The 21,721-nt window shown below is 56.8% G+C and overlaps 2 protein-coding genes across 2 annotated transcripts; one reads left to right on the top strand and one right to left on the bottom strand.

Moving 5' to 3' along the window:
* The first annotated feature begins 1,363 nt into the window (after positions 1-1,363).
* Positions 1,364-9,094, top strand: Klhl40 (kelch like family member 40). Its single transcript, XM_004662120.2, has 6 exons — positions 1,364-2,548; positions 3,614-3,774; positions 4,228-4,335; positions 4,459-4,644; positions 7,768-7,914; positions 8,585-9,094. Exons 1-6 carry the CDS (start codon positions 1,382-1,384, stop codon positions 8,694-8,696), a joined length of 1,881 nt encoding a protein of 626 aa, XP_004662177.1. The 5' UTR covers positions 1,364-1,381; the 3' UTR covers positions 8,697-9,094.
* A 404-nt stretch (positions 9,095-9,498) lies between these two features.
* On the bottom strand, positions 9,499-21,713 carry Hhatl (hedgehog acyltransferase like). The gene is made up of 14 exons (XM_045137084.1): positions 21,693-21,713; positions 17,886-17,975; positions 17,514-17,570; positions 16,227-16,345; positions 15,838-15,905; positions 15,277-15,390; positions 14,956-15,150; positions 14,447-14,656; positions 13,605-13,776; positions 13,067-13,211; positions 12,926-12,961; positions 10,330-10,531; positions 9,821-9,962; positions 9,499-9,657 (listed from the first exon to the last, which is right to left on the bottom strand). The coding sequence occupies exons 4-14, from the start codon at positions 16,330-16,332 to the stop codon at positions 9,533-9,535; spliced, it is 1,515 nt and encodes a 504-aa protein (XP_044993019.1). The 5' UTR covers positions 16,333-16,345; positions 17,514-17,570; positions 17,886-17,975; positions 21,693-21,713; the 3' UTR covers positions 9,499-9,532.
* Positions 21,714-21,721: the final 8 nt, after the last annotated feature.

The following is a 21,721-nucleotide window of genomic DNA, read 5'->3' as shown; positions in this document are numbered from 1 at the left end:
CTCTAGGATGTGCTGGTAGGTGAGAGGCCATCAGCTGCACTGAGCATGAGGGACAGGCAGTGGTGACATTTCTGGGATCACAAAAGGGGAGGTGATGCAGTCCCTATCTGCCTGAGGTCTTCTATCCCCCACCCCACACCCTACAAGTGCAAGGTTATAAACAAGTGACTCAGAGGCATAATGCGGGGAGCACTCCCTAACAGCTCATACCAGGGGCTAAATTTAACCCGCAGCTGCAGCCTTTGGCACTTGGGGAATAAGTTAATCTTGGTGGCTGAGGCTGATGTGTGTGTGATGGGGGTGAGGTGGGGAGGGTGGGAGCGCAGAGCAAGGTGGGCTTTGGGACTGGCTCTTCTGAACATGGACACAGCCAGGTCACACAGACTGGCTCCTCATCACATACCGGGTACAGAGACAGACATCAAGGCCAGGCAGAAAGAGGGCACACCTAATATGGACCGAGGACAATGGGTACAGACAGATAAGAGTCCTGGAATATTAATTCAACTCAGAATGTCACTTTTTGGGCACTATAATTCAAAACGTGCCTCCCTTAAGATAGTAAAACCCTGAAGACAAAACACCTAGAACAGTACAGACCCAGGTGACTAATTTTCAACCCTGACAACTCTGACTGTGTCCTCCCCAAAACAGAGTACCTCAGTGCTCCTGACTCTGTAGAGCTGAGCTGCCGCCCTCAGTCTAACTCCTCTACCTCGTCACTGAATGGGAGGGGAAACTGAGGCTCAACAGAGACCTGTCCTTGTTGATTTACAACAAGGATAGGCTGTAAGGGCGGGTCTCAGAGCTAGGACAGACATGTAATGGCTTTCCCATTCTAAATGTGGCGCAACAAGATCCCTAGAGAGTGAATGTTAGGCCCATTCAAGTTCATTGGGCAGGAAACCAGAATGCACTGTATCCGGGTGAGCTAAGCCCCCAGGGAGGCAGGCGATGAATACATGGGCCCCGACTCAAGGAGAAGGACCCTAGAAGAGGGGCTCCAAAGTTTTCCCCCCTCTGGACTGCAAGTCACAGACTGAGTCTTCCTCTGGGGCAGGGACATCACAAACCAAGGAACCCAGCAACACCTTGCTGGGCTCTGCTGCGAAATAAGGCAAGGAGGCTTTCCTCTTTTCTGGAAGGACCCAGACACTCCACCCTCGCCCCATGAGCCCCCCAGCGCTGAGTCAAGCCTGCCCCGGGGAGTGGGCCTCTGCTCAGCTGTCCCCTGTGCGTCATGGGCAGTAGGTCAGGCGGCTCTTCTTACAGAGTTGGGCCACCTCTATATATAGCGTCGTGCGCGCAGACAGCTGCGCCGCACCAAGTGAGATCCAGCAGCAAAGCAAGGGGGCGCGCAGAGCAGCCTTTGGTAGCCACCATGACGCTGGGCCTGGAGCAGGCGGAGGAGCAGCGCCTGTACCAGCAGACGCTCCTGCAGGACGGCCTCAAGGACATGCTGGACCACGGCAAGTTCCTGGACTGCGTGGTGCGCGCGGGCGAGCGCGAGTTCCCGTGCCACCGGCTGGTGCTGGCCGCCTGCAGCCCATACTTCCGGGCGCGCTTCCTGGCGGAGCCCGAGGGCTCGGGAGAGCTGCGCCTGGAGGAGGTGTCTCCCGACGTGGTGGCTCAGGTGCTGCATTACCTGTACACGTCGGAGATCTCTTTGGACGAGGGGAGCGTGCAGGAGCTGTTCTCGGCGGCGCACCGCTTCCAGATCCCGTCCATCTTCACCATCTGCGTGTCCTTCCTGCAGAAGCGCCTGTGCCTGGCTAACTGCCTGGCCGTCTTCCGCCTCGGCCTCCTGCTCGACTGCGCGCGCCTGGCGGTGGCCGCGCGCGACTTTATCTGCGCGCGCTTCCCGCTAGTGGCGCGCGACGCCGACTTCCTGGGGCTGTCGGCCGACGAGCTCATCGCCATCATCTCTAGCGACGGCCTCAACGTGGAGAAGGAGGAGGCGGTGTTCGAGGCGGTGATGCGCTGGGCCGGAGGCCGCGGGGACGGCGAGGACGGCGAGGCGCGCGCCGAGCGCCAGCGCGCGCTGCCCACCGTGTTCGAGAGCGTGCGCTGCCGCCTGCTGCCGCGCGCCTTCCTGGAGAGCCGCGTGGAGCGGCACCCGCTGGTGCGCGCGCAGCCCGAGCTGCTGCGCAAGCTGCAGATGGTGAAGGATGCCCACGAAGGCCGGATCACGACGCTGCGCAAGAAGAAGAAGAAGGAGAGACCCAAGGAAGAGAAAGGGACAGCGGACGACGCGACCGACCGGGGCCAAGACGAGGCCGAGGAAGACGAGGAGCGCGTGCTGCCCGGCATCCTGAACGACACCCTGCGCTTCGGCATGTTCCTCCACGACCTCATCTTCATGATTAGCGAGGAGGGCGCCGTGGCCTACGATCCAGCCGCCAACGAGTGCTACTGCGCCTCCTTGTCCACCCAGATCCCCAAGAACCACGTCAGCCTGGTCACCAAGGAAAACCAGGTCTTCGTGGCTGGAGGCCTTTTCTACAACGAGGACAACAAAGAGGACCCCATGAGCGCTTACTTCCTGCAGGTGCCTGGCCAGGCTTGGAGGAGGGAGGGAGAGGTGGCATGGAATCAGCTCCTTGGGGAATACTTGTCACTGGGTCTAAGAGTGTTCGAAGATTGGACATGTATGGGAAGTTGACAAAGAACTCGTGTTAGTTTGGCGTTTCCGTTCTGGAAGAAGTAAGGCCGTTGTGGAGAGAGTTGAGGGCCCTGAAGTCGGGCACAGGGAGAAGGAGCAGGGCCTGTAGGATCATGGGCAGGGGCTTGGCAAGGTCAGGACTGGCCTGTGGTCCACATAGAGAACACCCTGCCTTCTCTCACGGCACAGACCGAGAAACTGAGGGGGCTAGGAGAGTGGGTTTCTGATCCAGGTTGGGTGTGTGACCTCACATGCGATCTCAGAGACCATTTTCTGGGGCCTGGCACTGTCAGTTTGAACCTTGCCATTTGGGTGCAATGTGGCCACCTGAAGTGTGACTATGTTGCTTGCCTGGGATGTTGAGCGAGGGACGAAGACGGGAAGGAGCCCGATGAGCAATGGGTGCAGCGAGGGGACGCAGGGAGCTGGGTGGCTGGGTGCCAAAGTTAACTCACAGGTCTTACAGTTGGGCTGGGCTGTGCTGGGGTGGCACTACCAGCCAAGCCAGCCCTGTGGGCAGTTGTCCCCTGTCTGGGCCTCTGTAAATGGGATCCTCTTCTGCTCGGTGAGGTTGTGTGGGAGTCAAATCGTGCTTATCAAGTGACATTCCCACGGGATCCGGGTCTCAGCAGACTTTCCAAGGGTTAGGCCCAGTATCTAGAAATTGCAGGACTAGACAGATGCAGCATGTGGACGGCCCTAGATTTTAAGAAGAGGCAGGGCTGCACACGCAGTGGGCTGGGAGAGCGGGCGCGGGAAGGTACTAGACTGCTGGGGGACTCTTCTTTCTCAGAGGCCCTCTCGGTTCCCGTTGTGCCCTGCCACTGCGTCCGCTCAGCGGACCCTTGAGTGGGGGACGGCAGGCGGGAGCACCCGTGTCCGACCCGGGGTGAGATGGGGAAGTGGGGGTGTGCGGGAGGCCGGGCGGAAGCTGACGGGTCCCGCCTGCAGTTTGACCACCTGGACTCAGAGTGGCTGGGAATGCCGCCGCTGCCGTCGCCGCGATGCCTCTTCGGCCTGGGCGAAGCTCTCAACGCCATCTACGTGGTCGGCGGCCGGGAGCTCAAGGACGGCGAAAGCAGCTTGGACTCGGTGCTGTGCTACGACCGGACGTGAGCGCGGGCGGGCGGGGACCCAGGGGTGGGGCAGCCCTAGGGGAGGGTCCTGGGGTGGGAGAAGAGACCTAGGGGTGGGGCAATTTTGGAGGTGGGTCCCATCTAGGACCTAGGGGCGGGGCCCTGGGAGGATGGGTTGGGCTTGGGGCGGGGTCTCGGCCTCTAGTCCTGGACCTGGGGGCAGAAACCTAGGGTCCGGCCATTCCTAAGGTTGGTGGGTCGGGGCGTGGCTCTGGGAGGAACGGGTGGTGGCTGTGTGCAGGCCTGCGCAGGATCGGTACCGCGGGCAGGGGAAATGGATATTGGGCAGTGGCGCAGGCGGGATGGGTGTAAGGACCCGAGAGTTCAGGGGACTCCTGGCTACTCCCTACGTTAGGTGTGGGGGCGAATGCAGAGAACCGAACCGGCGCAGGCCTGAGTGGGCCTCCGGGGTCCCTCTTGTCTTTCTAGGTCGTTCAAATGGGGTGAGTCGGACCCACTGCCCTACGCCGTGTACGGCCACGCGGTGCTGTCCCACATGGACCTCGTCTATGTCATCGGCGGGAAAGGCAGCGACAGGTGAGGCTCAAGGGGAGAGGGTTGCAGGTTGGGTGGGGTAGACGCCGGATCCCCCGAGACTGTGGGGTTCGTGGGCTGCCCAGGGAGGCTCTGTCCAGTCTCTCAGCACCATCTACCCCACAGGAAATGTCTAAAGAAGATGTGCGTCTACGACCCCAAGAAGTTCGAATGGAAGGAGCTGGCGCCCATGCAGACGGCCCGCTCACTCTTCGGGGCCACGGTCCACGACGGCCGCATCTTTGTGGCAGCGGGGGTGACAGACACAGGGCTTACCAGCTCCGCGGAGGTGTACAGCATTGCAGACAACAAGTAGGTGACTTGTCGCATCCCGCCCCTCCCACAGCTGCTGACTGTGCGATTGTGGGAGGGTCACAGGCCCAAGATCCGGTACTGGGTCTTCCCGTGGTTTTGGGACGTTAGACCTGAAGTAGTCACTTTCCTGAGGACAGACTTTCCCACTGGTGGGCCTGCAGGAAGGCTCCCAATTATAGGCCAGGTTCCTCATTTGGGGACTGCTACTAGCAGTCAGGAGAGTCAAGAAAGAGAAGCCAGCTGGACCAGCCAGGAATGGGAAGGAGGGGATAGATGGGACATGTTCAGGCAGAGGAGAGATGATGCCAAGGTGGCAGGGCCGAGCTCCCTGGAGGAAAGGCCACAGCGCGGGTGAATGGAGGGTGGCAGGTAAAGGGAGATGTGCTGGGGCTAAGGGCTGGGGAAGTAAGCCTAAGGGACCTTGTCTCAAGGACAGTGAAATGCCTCTGACAGGTGGCATGTTGCTTAATGTGTGTGTGGAGGCCAGAGGACAAGCTCTGGTGTCATTCGTAGGGCACCATGCACCTCTTTTATAATTTATGTGTGTGTGTATGGATGTGGGAGGGGTGCACATGCTACTACATGTGTGTGGTGAACATCAGATTAACTGACCTAAAAATTCCAGGGTCCTCCCAAGTGTCTTTCATTGCTGTGACCATGTGGGGATCATAGGTGCACCACTGTGTGTCTAGCTTCACATGGCTGGTGGGGAGGCTCAAACTCGGGTTTGCAGGCTTGCAAGCAAGTGCCTTTTACTGCTGAGCCATCTCCTACCTTTTTTATTTTTATGTATATATTTGAAAGAGATAGAGAGATAATGGATGTGCCAGGGCCTCCAACTGCTGCAAACGAACTCCAGGTGCATGTGCCACCTAGTGCATCTGGTTTATGTGGGTCCCAGAGAATCGAACCTGGGTCCTTTGGCTTTGCAGGCAGCCTTAACCACTAAGCAATCTCTCCAGCTCAGTGTCTGCCTTTTTTGAGGGAAAGGGTCTCTCATTGGCCTGGAACTTCCCAATTACGTCAGAGTGGCTGGCCAGCAAGACCCAGGAATCCATTCCCTGTCTCTACCTGCCTGGGGCTGGGATTACAAATGCCCACCATCCCACCTGGCATTCGTATGTAGGCATTCTTACATGGGTTCAGGAGATTGAACTCAAGTCCTCATGCTTGCAAGGTACACACTTTGCCTACAACTGAGCTATCGCCCCAGCCCATAGGATGGGTCGAAGCTCCCTTCCAGGTTCTGAAATCCCTCATGCTGGCATCAAGACCACAGATTATTCTAGGATGTAGGGGACAGGGGTGTACATGGCAAGAGGTGATGGAGGCTGCACATGGGGAGTGGTGGAGAGAGGTCAAGGGAAAGCTCTGGAGGACAGCTTAGGCCAGGACTTCTCAGGAATGGAGAGTCTGCACTTTAAAAATATATATATATATGTATTTTAAAGATAATAAAAATTTTTTCTCTCAATTTTTATTAACATTTTCCATGATGATAAAAAATCCCATGGTGATCCCCCCACTTTCCCCTTTGAAATTCCATTCTCCATTATATCCTCTCCCCATCTCAATCATTCTACTTACATATATATAGTACCAACCTATTAAGTACCCTCCTCCCTTCCTTCCTCTTCCCTTTATATCTCCTTTTTAACTTACTGGCCTCTGCTACTGAGTTTTTTCCTTCTCACGCAGAAGCCCAATCATCTGTAGCTAGGATACACATATGAAGAACATGTGGCACTTGGCTTTCTGGGCCTGGGTTACCTCACTTAGCATAATCCTTCCCAGATCCATCCATTTTTCTGCAAATTTCATAACTTAATTTTTCTTTACCGCTGAGTAGAACTCCTTTGTATAAATGTGCCATATCTTCATTATCCACTCATCAGTTGAGGGACATTTAGGCTGGTTCCATTTCCCAGCTATTATAAATTGAGCAGCAATAAACATGGTTGAGCACATACTTCTAAGGAAATGAGATGGGTCCTTAGGATATATGCTTCAGAGTGCTATAGCTGGGTCATATGGTAGATCAATCTTTAGCTGTTTTAGGAACTTCCACACTGATTTCCACAAGGCTGGACCAGATTTCATTCCCACCAACAGTGTAGAAGGGTTCCTCTTTTTAAAAATACATTTTCTTTATTTGAGAGAGAGAGATAGAGAGGCAGAGAGAGAAGTGGGGGGGAGAATGGGTACGCCAGGGCCTCCAGCCACTGTAAATGAACTCCAGATGCGTGCATCTCCTTGTGCATCTGGCTTACTGGGTCCTGGAGAGTCAAAACAGTATCCTTTGGCTTTGCAGGCAAGTGCCTTAACTGCTAAGCCATTTCTCCAGCCTGAGAGTCTGTACTGTTAAAAACCCCTCACACCATGCCGATGCTATTGGCCCACGGACCACCCTTTGAGTTGCACGTGGTGAGAACACATGATGAGTAGGGGTTGGGTGGGAGACAGGGAGAGAAGGAGGGCTAGGTGGGAGACGTGTTCACTGCATAGGTTGGATGGAATGACAAGGTAATAAGGAAGGGAAAGGAGGAAGGAAGAGGATGGGGAAGGAAGGAAAGGCAGAGAGAAAGGGAACGAGCAGGGTTGGGGTGGTCAGAGCCCCCACGCCGGCACTCAAGAGGGTCCAGGCGTGAGTGCATCAGTTTTCTTCGTGTTGGGACAAATACCCTACCAGACAACTTCAGGTGGGAAGGGGTTATTTTCAGCTTAGTTTCAAGGGGAGGTCTCATGTGGAGGGAAAAGCCTGGCAGGAGCAGACAGCCAGCGTCACTGTCACATCAGCAGGGAGGAAGCAAGCTTGACCCTGGCAAGTGGGGCCAGGCTGTAAGGCCTCGAGGCTGCCCCCATGACACACCTCCTACAGCAAGCCTCCACCTCCTAAAGGTTCCACAGCCTTCCCAAAGCAGAGCAAGTGACTGGGATTATGTATTCGAACACGAGAGCCTATGGGAGGCATCTCACATTGAAACCACCACAGTGGGAAAACAGGAGGTTGCCCTGGGAACATCAGAACCTGGGGTCTGGACTGTGGGCACTGGCACAGTGAGGACAGTGGCTGGGTTTGTTGAAAATACCAATGTGACATACCTCCTGCCCCACCTCCAGGTGGTCCCCCTTTGAAGCCTTCCCACAGGAGCGCAGCTCCCTCAGCCTAGTCAGCCTGGCAGGTGTCCTCTATGCCATCGGTGGCTTTGCCACTCTGGAGACAGAGTCTGGAGAGCTGGTGCCTACAGAACTCAACGATATCTGGAGGTGAGTCCTGTCCTCAGGAGGCAAGGGGGGATTCCAAGCAATGCTGGTGCCCTTGGCATTGTGGCGAGGCACCCAGGCCCCTGGCAAACTCAAGTGAGCACAGGTGGGCTTTTCCTGGAAGAGATCAGGGGACAGACAAGGAATGTGCCTGTGCCACCCGAGCTTTTCACCAATCTGTGGGGGAAAGTGGCACCTTGGTAACATGCCCCTTGGTGGAGAATCTGCAGCCAGCTTGGCAGGTGGAAGCTGAGTGCAGGCTCAAGGCACAGACTCAGGGTTTCCCCCAGCCCCCCACTCTTCTGGGTGCTTGGTCTGAAAGGCGAGTGAGGACATGGTTTTCCAGACTGCTCCCGGTGGGTGGGGGGGGGGGGAGAGTTCAGGCCCCTCAGGGGGCTTCTTGGATGCCGAGAATGGGCATTTTCAGGAGGTGGGAAGTAGTGTGGGGGAGAGAAGGAGTGGAGATCTTCCCTGAGGAAAGTGGATTTTGAGAAATACAGGGACCATTGGGAGGGGGATCTTTTGGACTGTGGGGTGGCTTTTGTTGTGGGGCGCCCTTTCTAAGCACATGGAGGTCCTCCAGGACCAGATCCACTTGGAGATGGGTGTGTGCACGAGCCACCCCTTCCTGTGGAGTCCCAGCTCACCATCCTTGATCCCCCCCCCACCCCAGATACAACGAGGATGAGAAGAAGTGGGAGGGTGTCCTCAGGGAGATTGCCTACGCAGCGGGGGCCACCTTCCTCCCCGTGCGGCTCAATGTGCTGCGTCTGACCAAGATGTGACCAGCCCAGAGTCCTGATGAGCTCCGCTCCTGTTGCCACGTGGCCGCACAGAGGCCTTGTATATTCCCTGGGAGGAAGTCAGGAGAGCGACTTGACCCCAGTATACAGTGAAAGAGGCTTCTTCAGCCTGAGAAGGGACATCACTGCCCAGTCTTCAAGGTCCCTCTGGGGTCACCATGTTTCTCCAGGGCCTCAAGCCACAAAGGGGCAATCCCAGACTGTGTCCTGGCCCTGCCCAGGCTGCTGTGCATGTTGGTACAGTTTACCACAGGAGTCAATATCCTCGCCCATCCGATGAAAGTGTCCCCATCAAGCACACCTCCCAGGGGACCCATCGCCTTCTTCAGGAAGAATAAAGTGGCTTAAGCCGGGCGTGGTGGCACACGCCTTTAATCCTAGCACTTGGGATGCAGAGGTAGGAGGATCACCGTGAGTTTGAGGCCACCCTGAGACTACATAGTGAATTCCAGGCCAGCCAGGGCTAGAGTGAGACCCTAACTTGGAAAACCAAAAAAAAAAAAAAAAAAAGAATAAAGTGGCTTCTGGGCAGCTTGTTCAGGGTCTGGAACCAGGTGTTCTGAGACCAGTACCCAGGTGGCTTAAAGGTTCCTGAGCTTGAATACAGTGGGTGTTCCAGACTTCACAGGGAGTCCCCTTCACACCCTGTGTGTGGCTCTTCCTTGAGACCTGGAAACTCCAGCTTCCCGCCCCATGTGGGCAAGGAGGCAAGAGACCACTATGGTAGAAAAGTCTTTTATTGTGTGTGTCAGGTCCCCCACAGGCCCCCTCGGGAGCCCTAACGCTGTTGCTGAGGAGAACCTGCCCTGCCCCACCCCCTACTCTGGCTTCTCCTTGTCCGATCCCTCTTCCTCCTCCAGCGCCAGGGTTCGCTCGCGCTCCTTCACGAGCTGGACACCGCAGTAGGTGACAAACAGGACGGCCAGTGTGGTCTGGGGGAATCCTGGTTGGAAACAGAGCCATCAATACTACACCTCTTAGTAACTGCACCCCAACCCTCACCACTGTAGATTCTGCAAGTGCCCGGGTGGGAGGAGGGGCTGTTCAGAAGCTCAGTCTTCAAGGTGATACCTGGCACATTCTGGGTCCCCTCACCCATTCCTCACCTGTCAGTATCAGGCGTTGGGCGACCAGCTCTGTGAACTCGAGGCTGTTCAGGCTTACAAGGTTGTACATGATGATGGCCCAAAAGTTTACAGCCCCAAAGAGGGCCCGGACCCTTCGAGACATCTGCTCTGACATCCAGGCCTGCTGATCCAGGAATGTGTTGGCAGCAAGACAAGAACCCAGAGGAAAAGAAACATGGTTAGTTAGTGGCCCAGCCTACTGGGGTCCCTTGGAGATGCCTGGGTCTCTGGTAACCCTGGGCTTCCTGGCCTTCATTGTTAAGCAAGGGGAAACTGAGGCTGAAAGAGAGGATATGAGCTGACCACCCAGCCAGGACCTGACCTATGGAAAGTAGGGAACCCTGGTTGCCACTGGGTGCAGGCATTGCTCTGATGAATAACAGAATGGGGGTGGGAGAAAGTTCTGGACCAGGGACCAAGTATGGCTGGAAAACTCCAGAAAGCCATGCCTTCCCTGTGGCCTGACCAGCCCCACACTTCCTGCTTACCTCCACTTGTGCCAGAGGCTCACATTCTGCCAGCTTCTGTACCCAGAGCTCAAAGTTGAGGCCAAAGCAGTTGAGGACTGACCACAGGTAGACAATGTCACAAGGCCCAAGCCACAGAGTGGTGACAACAAATGTAGCCACTGAGGCCCCCAGCTCTGGGATCACTGCAGTGTGATCCCCACCAATGTGGTCGTACACGTATCTGTAGGAAAGACGGAAGGGGCGCCAATGGGAGTGTGGGGCTGGGCAGGGCCACGCAGAAGCAGGCCACACTGTTGCCCTGTGGCTGCTTCTCCACCACCCAACTCCAGATCGTAGAAGGCTCAGCCTGGCACTTCACATCTCTAGGGTTTGTCCAGTCCCCGCTCTCTGTCGTCCAGACCCAACGCACTGAGTACTGTGCCTGTGTCTCTCCTCATCCATGTACCCAAACGCTACTAAATGCCTAGCTTTTATGGCTGACTGGTTCCACAACCCCATCCAAGCCACCTCAGCTAACCCACTGCCAGACAGCAGTTGCTCAGGCTATAATGGGAGCCATTATTTCCATCATCAAATCAAGCCACAAATTCTATAGCACTGCTTGGTCCTAATCCCTGCTCACCCAGCCCAGGGATCACCTCATCATTGCAGGAGCCTCCAGTACCTGCTTCTGCTGTCTGTTCTCCACACAGGCTATGACACATGCTTTCAAGAGTACAGCCTGGATCACAGCACTTTCATGGCCCCCTCTCCCATAGTGAATTAACCTCCCTCTATGGCCAGAAGAGCCCATGCAGCCCGGTGTATGCCTCCCTCCCTAGACCTCGTAACCCACCATCCTCCCTTTGGGCGCTGTGCGGGCTGTACTGGTCCTTTGGGTCTTCTTCACACACACACACACACACACACACAGAGTTGGTTTACACCTTAAGTGGTTGTATTGTTTCTCTGTACCAGGAATTCCTTCCTCCAGACCTCCTTGTCCTATAAGCCCGAGGTCAAATGCGTCTGAGAGGCCTGCTCAGACCCTGGCTAAGGAAGCCTCCGCCTCGTGGCAGACTTCGCATTACAGTCTGTTATCCTTTTCTAACACCACTTCCTGTAGTCAGCGTGTGTATTTTCCTCTTTGTGGTCTGTCTCTCCCTGCTGTACTGTAAGGTCCGTGAGTTCAGGGCTGGCTTGCTCTTGGCTGTCTCTACGGTGCCTAGAACAATCCCTGGCGCACAGCGCTCACTAAGCACTCATTAAATAAATTGGTGGAAGACCTGTGGCGTGACCAGCCTCCCCGCCATTTGAAGTCCTCATTTCCACAGCCGTCTTCTCTGCCTCACCACAGCCACGCCCCAACTTTGTCACCACGAGATTTCGTCCCTTCCTAATTCCCGCTGTGCCCGCACAGCTTCGGTTCTCTAAGCCCACTGGGCCTGTCACCCAGCTTTCCTGTCCTCTGTATCGAGCTACAGCCACGGTCATCTTCATTGTCCCTCATGTCTTCCCACTCGCCCACCTTGGAAAGTCTAGTCACCTTTCCCATCTCCTCATACTGGAGTCCTCAACCCATGCCCTCCATCCACCTGCACTCTGGTCAGCTTCATCTTCCTCCTGGCCATGGCGACTGCCTCCCGACCTTTCCACAAGCAGGATGGGGAGCAGGGCGTGAATGCTGCCTCCCTCAGCCCCCTGACCCTCAGCCTGTCCCCTCATCCCTCTTCCCTGTCCTCCTCCTCCTATTCAGAGCAAGCCTCTGTCTGGAGTGAATGCCGTCACCTCACTCCTTCCTTGAGGACCTAGGCCCATCAGTCCCCTCTCTGTCCTGCTCCCCTCAGCACAGGTGTGTCCCTGTACCCACGTCCGCTCTGGCTCAGAGGCCACTCCTCCGGCTTGCCCCGCTGAGGCCCCGGCTGCCTCTGCCTTGCACACCCTTCCCCTGCAACTCAGCAGTTCTGTCTTGCCTTTCCAGGGCACGTGCAAGCCTCACGCTACCAGCACTCACCTCCTTGTAGTATTTTCCTAGGGCAGCACCAGCCTGGGTGTCCCTGTGCCCAGCCGGTCTCCCTTGGTTGCCAGGTGACATTCTTTCCAGTCCCCACTCCCTACCAGAGTACGTGTAGGCCCAACCTTGCTGTCCCCATCTTCCTTAGGCCTTGTTTGCTAAGGCCTAGTCCAGATGAACCTCCCTGGAAGATGCTCACAATTTCATCAGCACCCCCCCCCCATGCTTCTTAGGACTGCAGGTCCTCAGGAACCAAAACCTCAGTCTCTACAGGGACAGATGTACCCTGAGTCTCCGGAAGTATGTTTCCCAGTGCCAACTAGACATTTCCATCGGGAAACCAGTGCATCCCCCTAGGTTCCCACAGGAATCTAGGAGCCACTCCTGTTTCCTGCATACCCTCACCCCAATCCATGCCATGTCCTGCAGGCTGCCTGCTGGCTCTCTACTCCCATCACTGCCCTCCACTTCTGGGACCCTTACCAACTCCCAAGCCTCCTTGTTCTTCACCTAGACCTCTCCCACTCACTACCCCCTGCTTCCAGTGCCCACAGCCCATCGCTTCCAACGGTTGCCTGTTCAGATGCCTGGCAGGGCGGCCAGTACTCTTCTCCAACTCACTTGCAAAGCCAGTCATTGATGCCGCGGTCAAAGTGCCTGTGCAGGAGAGTGGACGGGTGTGAATCCACCACCTGCTCAGCTCCTGGTGCATGGGGAAGAGGCCAAGGTGGTGTGGGGGCTTAGAGGCGGGCCTCGACTCACGTTTCTCCAAAGACATAGAGCGCAGTGATACACTTGGGAGGCTGAGGTGGGTCCAGGTGGTCCAGACGAGCCACGGTGTTGACAACTCCAAAGAGGACAGCCGCCTTCACCCAGTCATACACAAGGTTTGAATAGGCCAGACCAGCTGGAGACAGGTGACATCACTGCCTGGGGTTCATCACACTGACCTCCTCACTGGACACCCAATTGTGGGGAAGGCCCCAAGGTCCACGTCCCCAAGGTGAAAGTCTTTTTTCTGCCCTATCCCCTTGAAGGCCTTGCTCCACCCTGTGGGTATGGACCAACCCTGCACACTATGGAGACCCTCCCCTGTGCTGAAAATCAGCTGCAGTCCTGGGGAGGTGGGTGGGCAGTTTGGGAAACTGCTGTCCTCGGGGACAGTCTGATGGCAGTCCCACACATTTCCAAGACTCCATCCCCAGATCATGTGCCCATGGGTGCCTCGGGCATGGTGTGCATGGGAATGTTTCTGGGGTGGGGTGGTGGTCCCAACCCTGTCCCTATTGTGCGGACTCACCAAGGGCGCTGTCGGGGAGGCGGCTGGCAAACTTGAGGTCATTGGGGATGGTGAGGATGTAGAAGAAGTGGAAGAAGATGTCCACAGCCACGATGGCCACCACACTGAGGCCTGCCTGGACCCGGATGTGCCACAGCTCGCCCTCTTGCCTCACTGGCTCCACTTGGCTCACCTTAGGGGAATGCCATATGTCTCTAGAAGGCCACTAGTGGCCTGAGAACGAGTACATCCACAAGGAAATGCTTGACTACTGTTTTGTGTATGTATGGGGTATGCGTGTGTGTGTGTGTATGTGTGTGTGTGTGTGTGTGTGTGTGTATGTGTGTGTTTATGGACATTGGATATCTTCCTCAATCACTCTTCTGCCTTATTCCTTGAGACAGAGTATTAAGTCAAACCTGAAGTTCACTGATTGAGCTAGGCTGGTGAGCCAGCAATTCCCTGTCTCTGCCTCCCCATCTCTGGGATTACAGGCACACACCACCATGCCTAGATTTAAAAAAAAAAAGTTTAATTTTTATTTATTTATTTGAGAGTGGGGAAAGAGAGAATGGGAACACCAGAACCTCTAGCCACTGCAAAGGAACTCTGGATGCATGCTACCATGTGCATCTGGTTTACATGGGTACTGTGGAATCGAAGTTGGGTCCTTAGGCTTGGCAGGCAACGCCTAGCTTTTATGTGAGTACTGGGGATTTGAACTCAGTCCTCATACTTGCACAGTGAGCACTTTACCCACTGAGCCATTTTCCTAGGCCCCCCCTTGGGGAGGTTCTGTTTGAGATGGGAACTGTCTGGAAATGGAGACCTGGTCACAGGGTGTTCACAGGATGCCTCCTCACCTGAGCATGGAAGCGATCGAAGGTCATAATGGGCCCGAAGAAGAAGAAGGGCAGGTAGAAGTTGTACTTGAGCAGGTCTGTCAGGGAGTAGCGGCGGTCAGGGTGGGCGCATCTCTCCAGTGCAAAGCTGGTGCACCGAAGCACCGTGAAGCTGCAGCCCCCGTGAAACAGCACGTCTTGAAGATCAAAAGTGCCGGTTACAAACCCGCTCTGGAGGGAGGGAGACAGCAGGCCGCCAGCTCAGCAGTGGGCCTCGTGGCACTGGGGGAGCCCCCTCTCCAGCTTTCCACGGGGCTCAGCCTGCTCCTTGCAGGTAACATTGACTGCTTAAACCAGCAACATGACAGAAAAGGAACAGCCAGGAGTGCAAACCACCACCTCAAAGGCTCAAAGGTGGGTGGAAAAATTAAGAGGACGTTTAAGGTACGTGAGATAAGGCCTTTAGATGAAGTGAGATGTTTGGGGTCCTATCCCTGTGCCCTCCACCTCTGTACCACCTCAGTGCATACCTGCCAAGATATTAGGGGGTCCATCTTGAAAGAGGCCAGGCTGGCCAGACCAAGGCTGAGACAGAGCCAGGGCTGGCCCAAGAGTGAAGCCACATAAAGACCCACACAGTGGCCGAGCAGCAGCAGCAGGTACCATGGGCCCATTGTGCCCACCACGGCCAGGGCTCCATACACGGTATACATCCAGGAGCGGAGCTATAGACACGGAGAAGCTCCAGTTTACCTTTGTACAAATGGTGAGACCCCAGGATGGATTTCCCACAGTCTCTGGGGCTAAGGAGGAGTAGGCAGGGGAGGCCGGGTGGTCCAGGGTCAGCTTACCTGAGGGGCCACCATTGTGCAGAGCTTAGCAAACAGCACATGCCCTGAGAGGGCAAAGATAATGATGTTGCGGAAGCTGGTGAACCACATCACCCATTCGAAGTCAGCCACATCCTGTGGTAGTCGAGGCGGGAGAGAGCAAGGCAGGTTAGGGTAGTGGAAGGAACAGGATAGGCTGGTCCCTGAGCTGGTAACAGCCCCCGCTCCTTCCCAGAGAGCAGTGGCTACAGGTGCCTGCACTCCCCCTGAAGGTGCCCAGGGACACAGGAAGGAAGGGACAGGTGATGGCCATGTGGACAACTTAAGCCTCCAAGCTCTGTTCCCTGCACCAGGGACCTTGCTAGACATTCTGCAACCACTGCCTTGCTCTGTTGGCTGCTGGGGAAGGCGCTTGTTGAAACACGTCTCCACCCAGGGGACCCACTTTCTAAGTGAGCAAGGGCCCCAAAGGTGCTGATCCTAAGACCCCTTGTGGTGAGGTATGAGAACAGTCGAGAATGGGGAAGGGCTCAGGCTGGGAGATCACCAGGGGTCAGAGACCCTGGGGTGTGGGAGACCTACCATCTTCCTGCCCAGGTAATCCCAGCCGGGTCGCACAGACTCCCGAAAGGTCTTCCTGCGGGCCCCATCTGAGAACAGAGTGTGGTCTCAGAGTTGGGGCCTTTCACGTGACTCCCCTGGCCTGTCCCCACCCTGTGCACAGGACCAAGGGTCTCTTGGGGAAGGAGGCAGAGGCTGAGAGGTGGGGCTCATCCTGGGTCTCACGGTGTGTTGGTCCAGTTCTCTCGGCATCCCTGCCTGTCAGAATCTCTACACTTCCTGTTTCTGGGCTTGTGCCTGATGTTAAGCCTAGGGAGCACTCTGGGTCCTGGGTTTCTGTCCCTGTTGGTTTGAGCCCCGAGCCATCCAGAAAGAATCCTCCATCCCCCTGCCCCAGGGCCAGCTGTTACCTTGTGATGCCTCCAAGAGTCCTTGGCCAGCGTAGGCCAGGGCCCCACTCAGCACCAGGGAGTACAGGCCCAGCTCAGGCACAGGCAATGCAGTCTTGACACCCATAGCTTGGACCGAGCTGGGGGAGAAGCTGGGGTGAGACCTCTGCATTCCCCAGCCCTACCTACCCTCCACCTCATGGATCCCCACTGGAATGATGAGGCTCCCAAGATAAACTGCTCTATTTACCTCCTGAGGACTCTGTGCCATCACTCTCCCCACCTATGTGTCCCGTCCCTCCCACCGAAGGGTCCTGGAAGTCTAGACTTCATGCAGCCTACCTTCCTCTCCTTCATTTACTCCTCGGTAGCTTTCAGAGGACTGGTCCCACCCTTTGCTCATATTACACCAGCGAGGCCTCCTCCCACGACCCTGTCTCTAGAATCTGTTAGGTTTATGATCCCTCACTTCCTTCAAAGCCCCAAACTCCCAACAATATCCCATCTCTGAATCCCCTGCCCACACTCAAGCAGCTTTCCCTTCCCCCAAGAGCCTCACTCACACAGCCTCCACCTGACCCCATTCCCCTACCAAGCTCCTGAGCTGCCCAGCCTGCCTCTTCCTGAATCCCCTACTGTGTCCACACACTGTCCCCCTTGCTGTGCTCCGTGTGCTCAGGCCCCGGCTGCTGGCTGGAGACTGAGCTATTTGAGGAGGTGCCCTGGAGAAGCCCGTGTAGGGCCAGGCAGGGCCAGGCGGGCACTGGAAGGGTGCTGGCTGCTGTCCAAGGTGCTGACGGTACTGGGGCCCCAGCGTAAGTATAGCCACTCCCCTTCTTGCAGCGGGCTAGCTAGTCCCCAGCAACTCTGCGGGACCATCCCTGGACCTGGGGCCAATACAGGCCCTTCCCACCCTGTTTCAGCCCGGCCTCGGGTCTTCCCCAGGGCTGCATAGGTACAGTCTCTGGGCCCAAATGAAAGAAAGGAGCATGGCTGACCTCTGGAGGTGAGTCACCAAGAGATGGCTGGTCTGGCCCTGCCCTCTCTCCCACACATCGCAGATGGACCCCCATCAGCTCTGCAGCCAAGTCTCCTAGACCTGGACAGCTGACATTCTCCCCATTACAAAGATGGAGGGGTGTGGGTTAGAAATGGCAAGGACCTGTCAAGTCACCTGGTGAGCCTGCTCTAAAGGCTAGGTGCTCTGGGTGAGCACAGAAATCTCAGGCTAGACCAGAACGTCGCCAACCCTGCCCAGATCAGTGGCCTGCTGGCCGGCGCCTGCACTACAGTCTGAGGGCGACTCACCTCCTCACCAGCAGCGTGGGGGAGGGAAGCTGGGGATCAGGTTAGTGGAGCAGGAGTCTGAAACCGGAGCGAAATAGCTTTGTCAGCTGCCTCCCACTTGCCACTTTCCAATTTTAGCTCCCCATGGCCGGTGTGGAGTGTCCCCAGTGCAGCCGCAGCAGGGAGCTGGCCCCCAGCCTGGGGCCCTTCTGTCAAGACCCCTGGACTTGAGCAGACTGTGGACCCAAGGTGACCTTTCTCCGGTGCTACCTGCCTCAGGTACGCCTGGGGGGAAGCCCACCTTTGAGACTAGTGGTCTGGGATGAGGGGGTTTGAGTGGGAGTCATGGGCCTCACGGGCCCCAGAATGGTTGCACACCCAGCTGGCACTGACCTTGAAGAGGCTGTGAGGGGCCCTGGCACACCGCCCACCTCAGGACTCTGGGGTCCTGCGTCCGACTGCACGTCTGTCCGATCAGCTGAGCTGTGGGGCCACAGTGAAGTGAGTCCAGCCCTGGGGTCCCACCCCCTGGAGGCTGGAGCGGTGAGTGGCGACAGCAGGAGGAAGGGGAGGAGGAGGGCGAGGAGGAGGAGGCCGTCCTGGAGCGCGGCAGAGCCGAGTGGAGCAGAGCCCAGGGCTGCAGTGCTGCTGGCCGCAGGGAGCCGCAGGGAGGGTGGGGGTGGGGGTGAGGAAGGGGTGACTGGAAGCATAGGCTTTTGGGCACCTGATCCTCCCTTCAGCCTGCATACGCTCAGCCTCCCTCAGGGAAGGCCAGGACCCCTGTCTTCCAGGAAGCCTTTCAGACAGTCCTGCCCCCCGCCACAGCCCCCCACGTACACACAACTTACACGTGTACACTCCATGGTCTTCAACCGCCACCTTTACCTGTGACCTTCCAAGGCTGCCCAGGGCAGGCATATCTAGCCCCACCCTTGTTCACCATGCAAGAGGCCAGCTTAATCAAGCATTAGTGTGCCTAGGGGATCACTGGCCTCCCTCATGGGACTGGAGCTGGCATGGGCCATGTTACTCAGGCGCTCCTGTAACCTGGCCCTGTCCCACAGGGAGTTGTCTGAGTGGAGAGGGTGATAGCAGGGTCACTTGGAATGGCCAGCACCCTCTTGATGACAGAGGCTCTGTCTAGGGGTAAGTAAGCCAGGAATGTCCCTAACCAACTTGCAGTTCCTGGTGGAAAAGAGGTCAGGATCTCGTGAGTCCCCAGTTGTGACGGGTCCCCCATAGTCTGTAGCAGCTGCATGTGTGTGCCTTACCTGTGGAGTCTGCTCAGGTGTGAGCGCTGGGGGGAGGGTGTTGGGAGCTTTGTGACATGGGACACAGGACTGCCTTGGAGCCCATGCCCTAGCTTCTGCAAAGAATGGATGGGGAGGAAGGCACGTTCCCCACCTAGCAGGACCCTGTGCAAGTACTGGGAAGTGGCTGGAGAGGGGTAGGAGAGGTGGCACTTCTGCCACGGGCTTCCGCCCAGGCATGCAGAGGCGCCCAGGGGGACCCACACCCTACCCAGAACACAACACAGAGGCCATGTCACTGCCCCCAACCCTGAGTAGCACGGCTGGGACCTGCACAGTGATGGCCTGGGCGGCAGCTGTGGTTGGGATTATGGATGCAAGAGGTGACTTGCGTCATGGAGGAAGGGCGCTGAGCCGGGCTCCAGGCTCCATAGGCAGCAGTGAGGCTCCTGAACAGCCAGTCATAGTAGCCAGGCTGCCATGGGGCAACTCTGTTCAATGCCCTATAACCCAAGGGCATTCTCCTAGCTGTGGAAGAGGCAACTGAGGCACGAGGTGGCTGAGAAGTTGGGTCAGTGCCAGCACAGGGTGAGTCCAGCTGCCCCACCCTTACCCACAGCTAGGGGTAGCTGTCCACCAGATGCCCTCAGGTGGTGTCAAGGGGAAGGCTCAGGCAGGCAGGTGGACTGCCCAGAGTCAAGGAACAGTGTAGCCTACAAGGATACTGGTATGTGGGGTGACAGAAGGGTGGAGAGGCTCAGGAGGACCCATGAACCAGGAGCTAGATAACCAAGGCCAGCCCCATCTGCGTGAGGAGGCGTGGGATGGGGGAGCCAGCATGGCCAGCCTACCAAGTGGGGGCAGGGAGCTGCCTGGGCACTGAGACCACCACAAGACTAGGACCCTTTTCCAGATGCAGTGGGAGGGGCGGTCCCCAATTCTTTTGGTCCCCTGGAGCCCTTTCCAACTTAACTTTTTGTTGGTAGCTTCTCAGAGTAAAGCTGTGGTGAGTTCCTGTGCGCACATGCATGTGTGCGCTGTCTGAGCCTGATGTGTGTTGTGTCTTGTGGACGCTCTTCCCCATCACATCCAATTTCCTACACCCTGTGACTGGGCCTGGACAAGCCACTTCACCTCAGGTCCCTCCTTTACCTGGGGAGGCTGGCATGCAGTTGACACTCATTGACTGCCTGGTGGCCAGCCAGCTGAGTGGATGATCACCTGTGAGAAGCATGTCTCCCCACTGGCCTGTGAGCTCCTGACACTCAGAGACCATGTCTGACTTGCCCCACACCTTGGTACCTAGGAATTTGGCTCAACAGTGCTTGTTGAACTAATAGGGAAATGTTAGGAGCTAGAATTTATTGAGCATGTACTGTGTGCCAGCAGCTGCTGTAAGCACTTGACTTTAACTGTAAGTGCCAAGCGGGTACTAGTGACTTCTGGAGTGCTGGGGGCAGTGCCAGTAGAGGTAGCACATGGACCTTGGTGCACAGCTCCACACCAAACATGAGGTTGCCTCTTGGACCTGTAAGCTGTACAAGATAGCCTTTAGATGCAGTGTCGCAGGAAGTGGTCTGCGCCAGGACTGCCTGCTCAGACCAACCTCGGCAGTAGGCCAGCAGGCCAGTACACCCCGCACAGTGCAGAGAGAAGTCTCCGCGTCCTCCTGGCAGCCATCCTTGCCCTCTCTTGTGGTGGGGTGAAACCCATCTGTGCACGTGCTCCTTGCACAGAAGTAAAGAGCAAGGTCATTATAAACATCTTGGGGTTATTCTTCGACATCGACGGGGCCTCAGTGGGGTGTCTAGTACTGTCTCTCTTTCACAGGACAAGGACGTGAAGGCTGGGGAGAATAGATAGCTTGCCCACGGCCACACAGCTCTCAGGTGAGGATGGAGATGTTCCTGGCTCCAAGATGGGGTTCCGACTGCTGGTCTGGGGTCAGGCAGCTTGGCAGAGGCCAGGACAGAGTCCTGCCTGCCTGCACTTCCCTGCATGGCCCCAAGGGAGGCTGGGGGGTCCTCACCTCACCCCCAGGGGCTCTGCCAAGGCCTGGCTCCTGCATCCTCAAACACTCAGAGTACTTGAGGCCCACTGGCACCTGCAGGAGAAAGCGCACATCCTGGGCCTGGTTCTCATGCTGTGTTGGCCCTCCTCGCTGTGACACCCGGATCCCTCAGCACAAGCCCTTCTCTCCTCTTCCCGGCATTGCCCGCCACAAGGAACCAGAGTCCCTCAGGACCCCATCAGAACCGTCACTTTACCCCGGTGGCCTTTGTCGCACTTTGCAAAGGGATCTCCAGACCGATGTGGCCCTGAAGGAGCCAGGCTCCTGAGCAGCACAGAGCCCCCCATGCCACTCGCAGATGGGCTGAGCAACGGGGCCCCTGGGACCCCGAGACCCCAGGCTTCACAGGGGAGGGAATTGCCCCAGCATGTGTAACTGCTCTGTGTTTCATGTGCAAGCTCCATACATGTGCCTGTGTCTCATGGGAGGGGATGTGTCCATCCACAGACGTGTGTCTGCACCTGCGTACATGTGCTTGTGTGTACACACAGTCACACGTTTCTGACTCTGTATGCCTGTGTGCCTGGCCGTGGCCAGTGTGTCTGGGGCTGCGGATGTGCCGCTGGCCGACCCTCTCTATGGGTATATCTGCAGCCCAGGGGGTGATTCTGTCAGTCACTGGGGGGGGCGTATTCCTGAGCAAACCCTGCAGCAACCCCCACCCAGCAGCTTACCCTCATGCCTGCACTACTCACCAGCCGGCCCAGAGCTCTAGCTGGCCCCAACTGCCCCCTGCCCCTAGTTCCTGTTGCCCATGCAGCAGATGCCTCTGGGAGCAGCAGCTCCAAGTCATTGTTCAGCTGAGGACCCTGGCTTTGGATTCAGACCCACCAGAGTGACATATTAGGTCAGCTTCTATGTGGAGGCCCATGACCTCACCTGTGAAACAAGATGGTAGTCTCCTGGGC

Source organism: Jaculus jaculus, chromosome 17 (genome assembly GCF_020740685.1).
Source record: "Jaculus jaculus isolate mJacJac1 chromosome 17, mJacJac1.mat.Y.cur, whole genome shotgun sequence".
Taxonomy (NCBI): domain Eukaryota; kingdom Metazoa; phylum Chordata; class Mammalia; order Rodentia; family Dipodidae; genus Jaculus; species Jaculus jaculus.
Note: the sequence above shows the minus strand (reverse complement) of the source record. Positions and strands in the feature narration are given on the sequence as shown.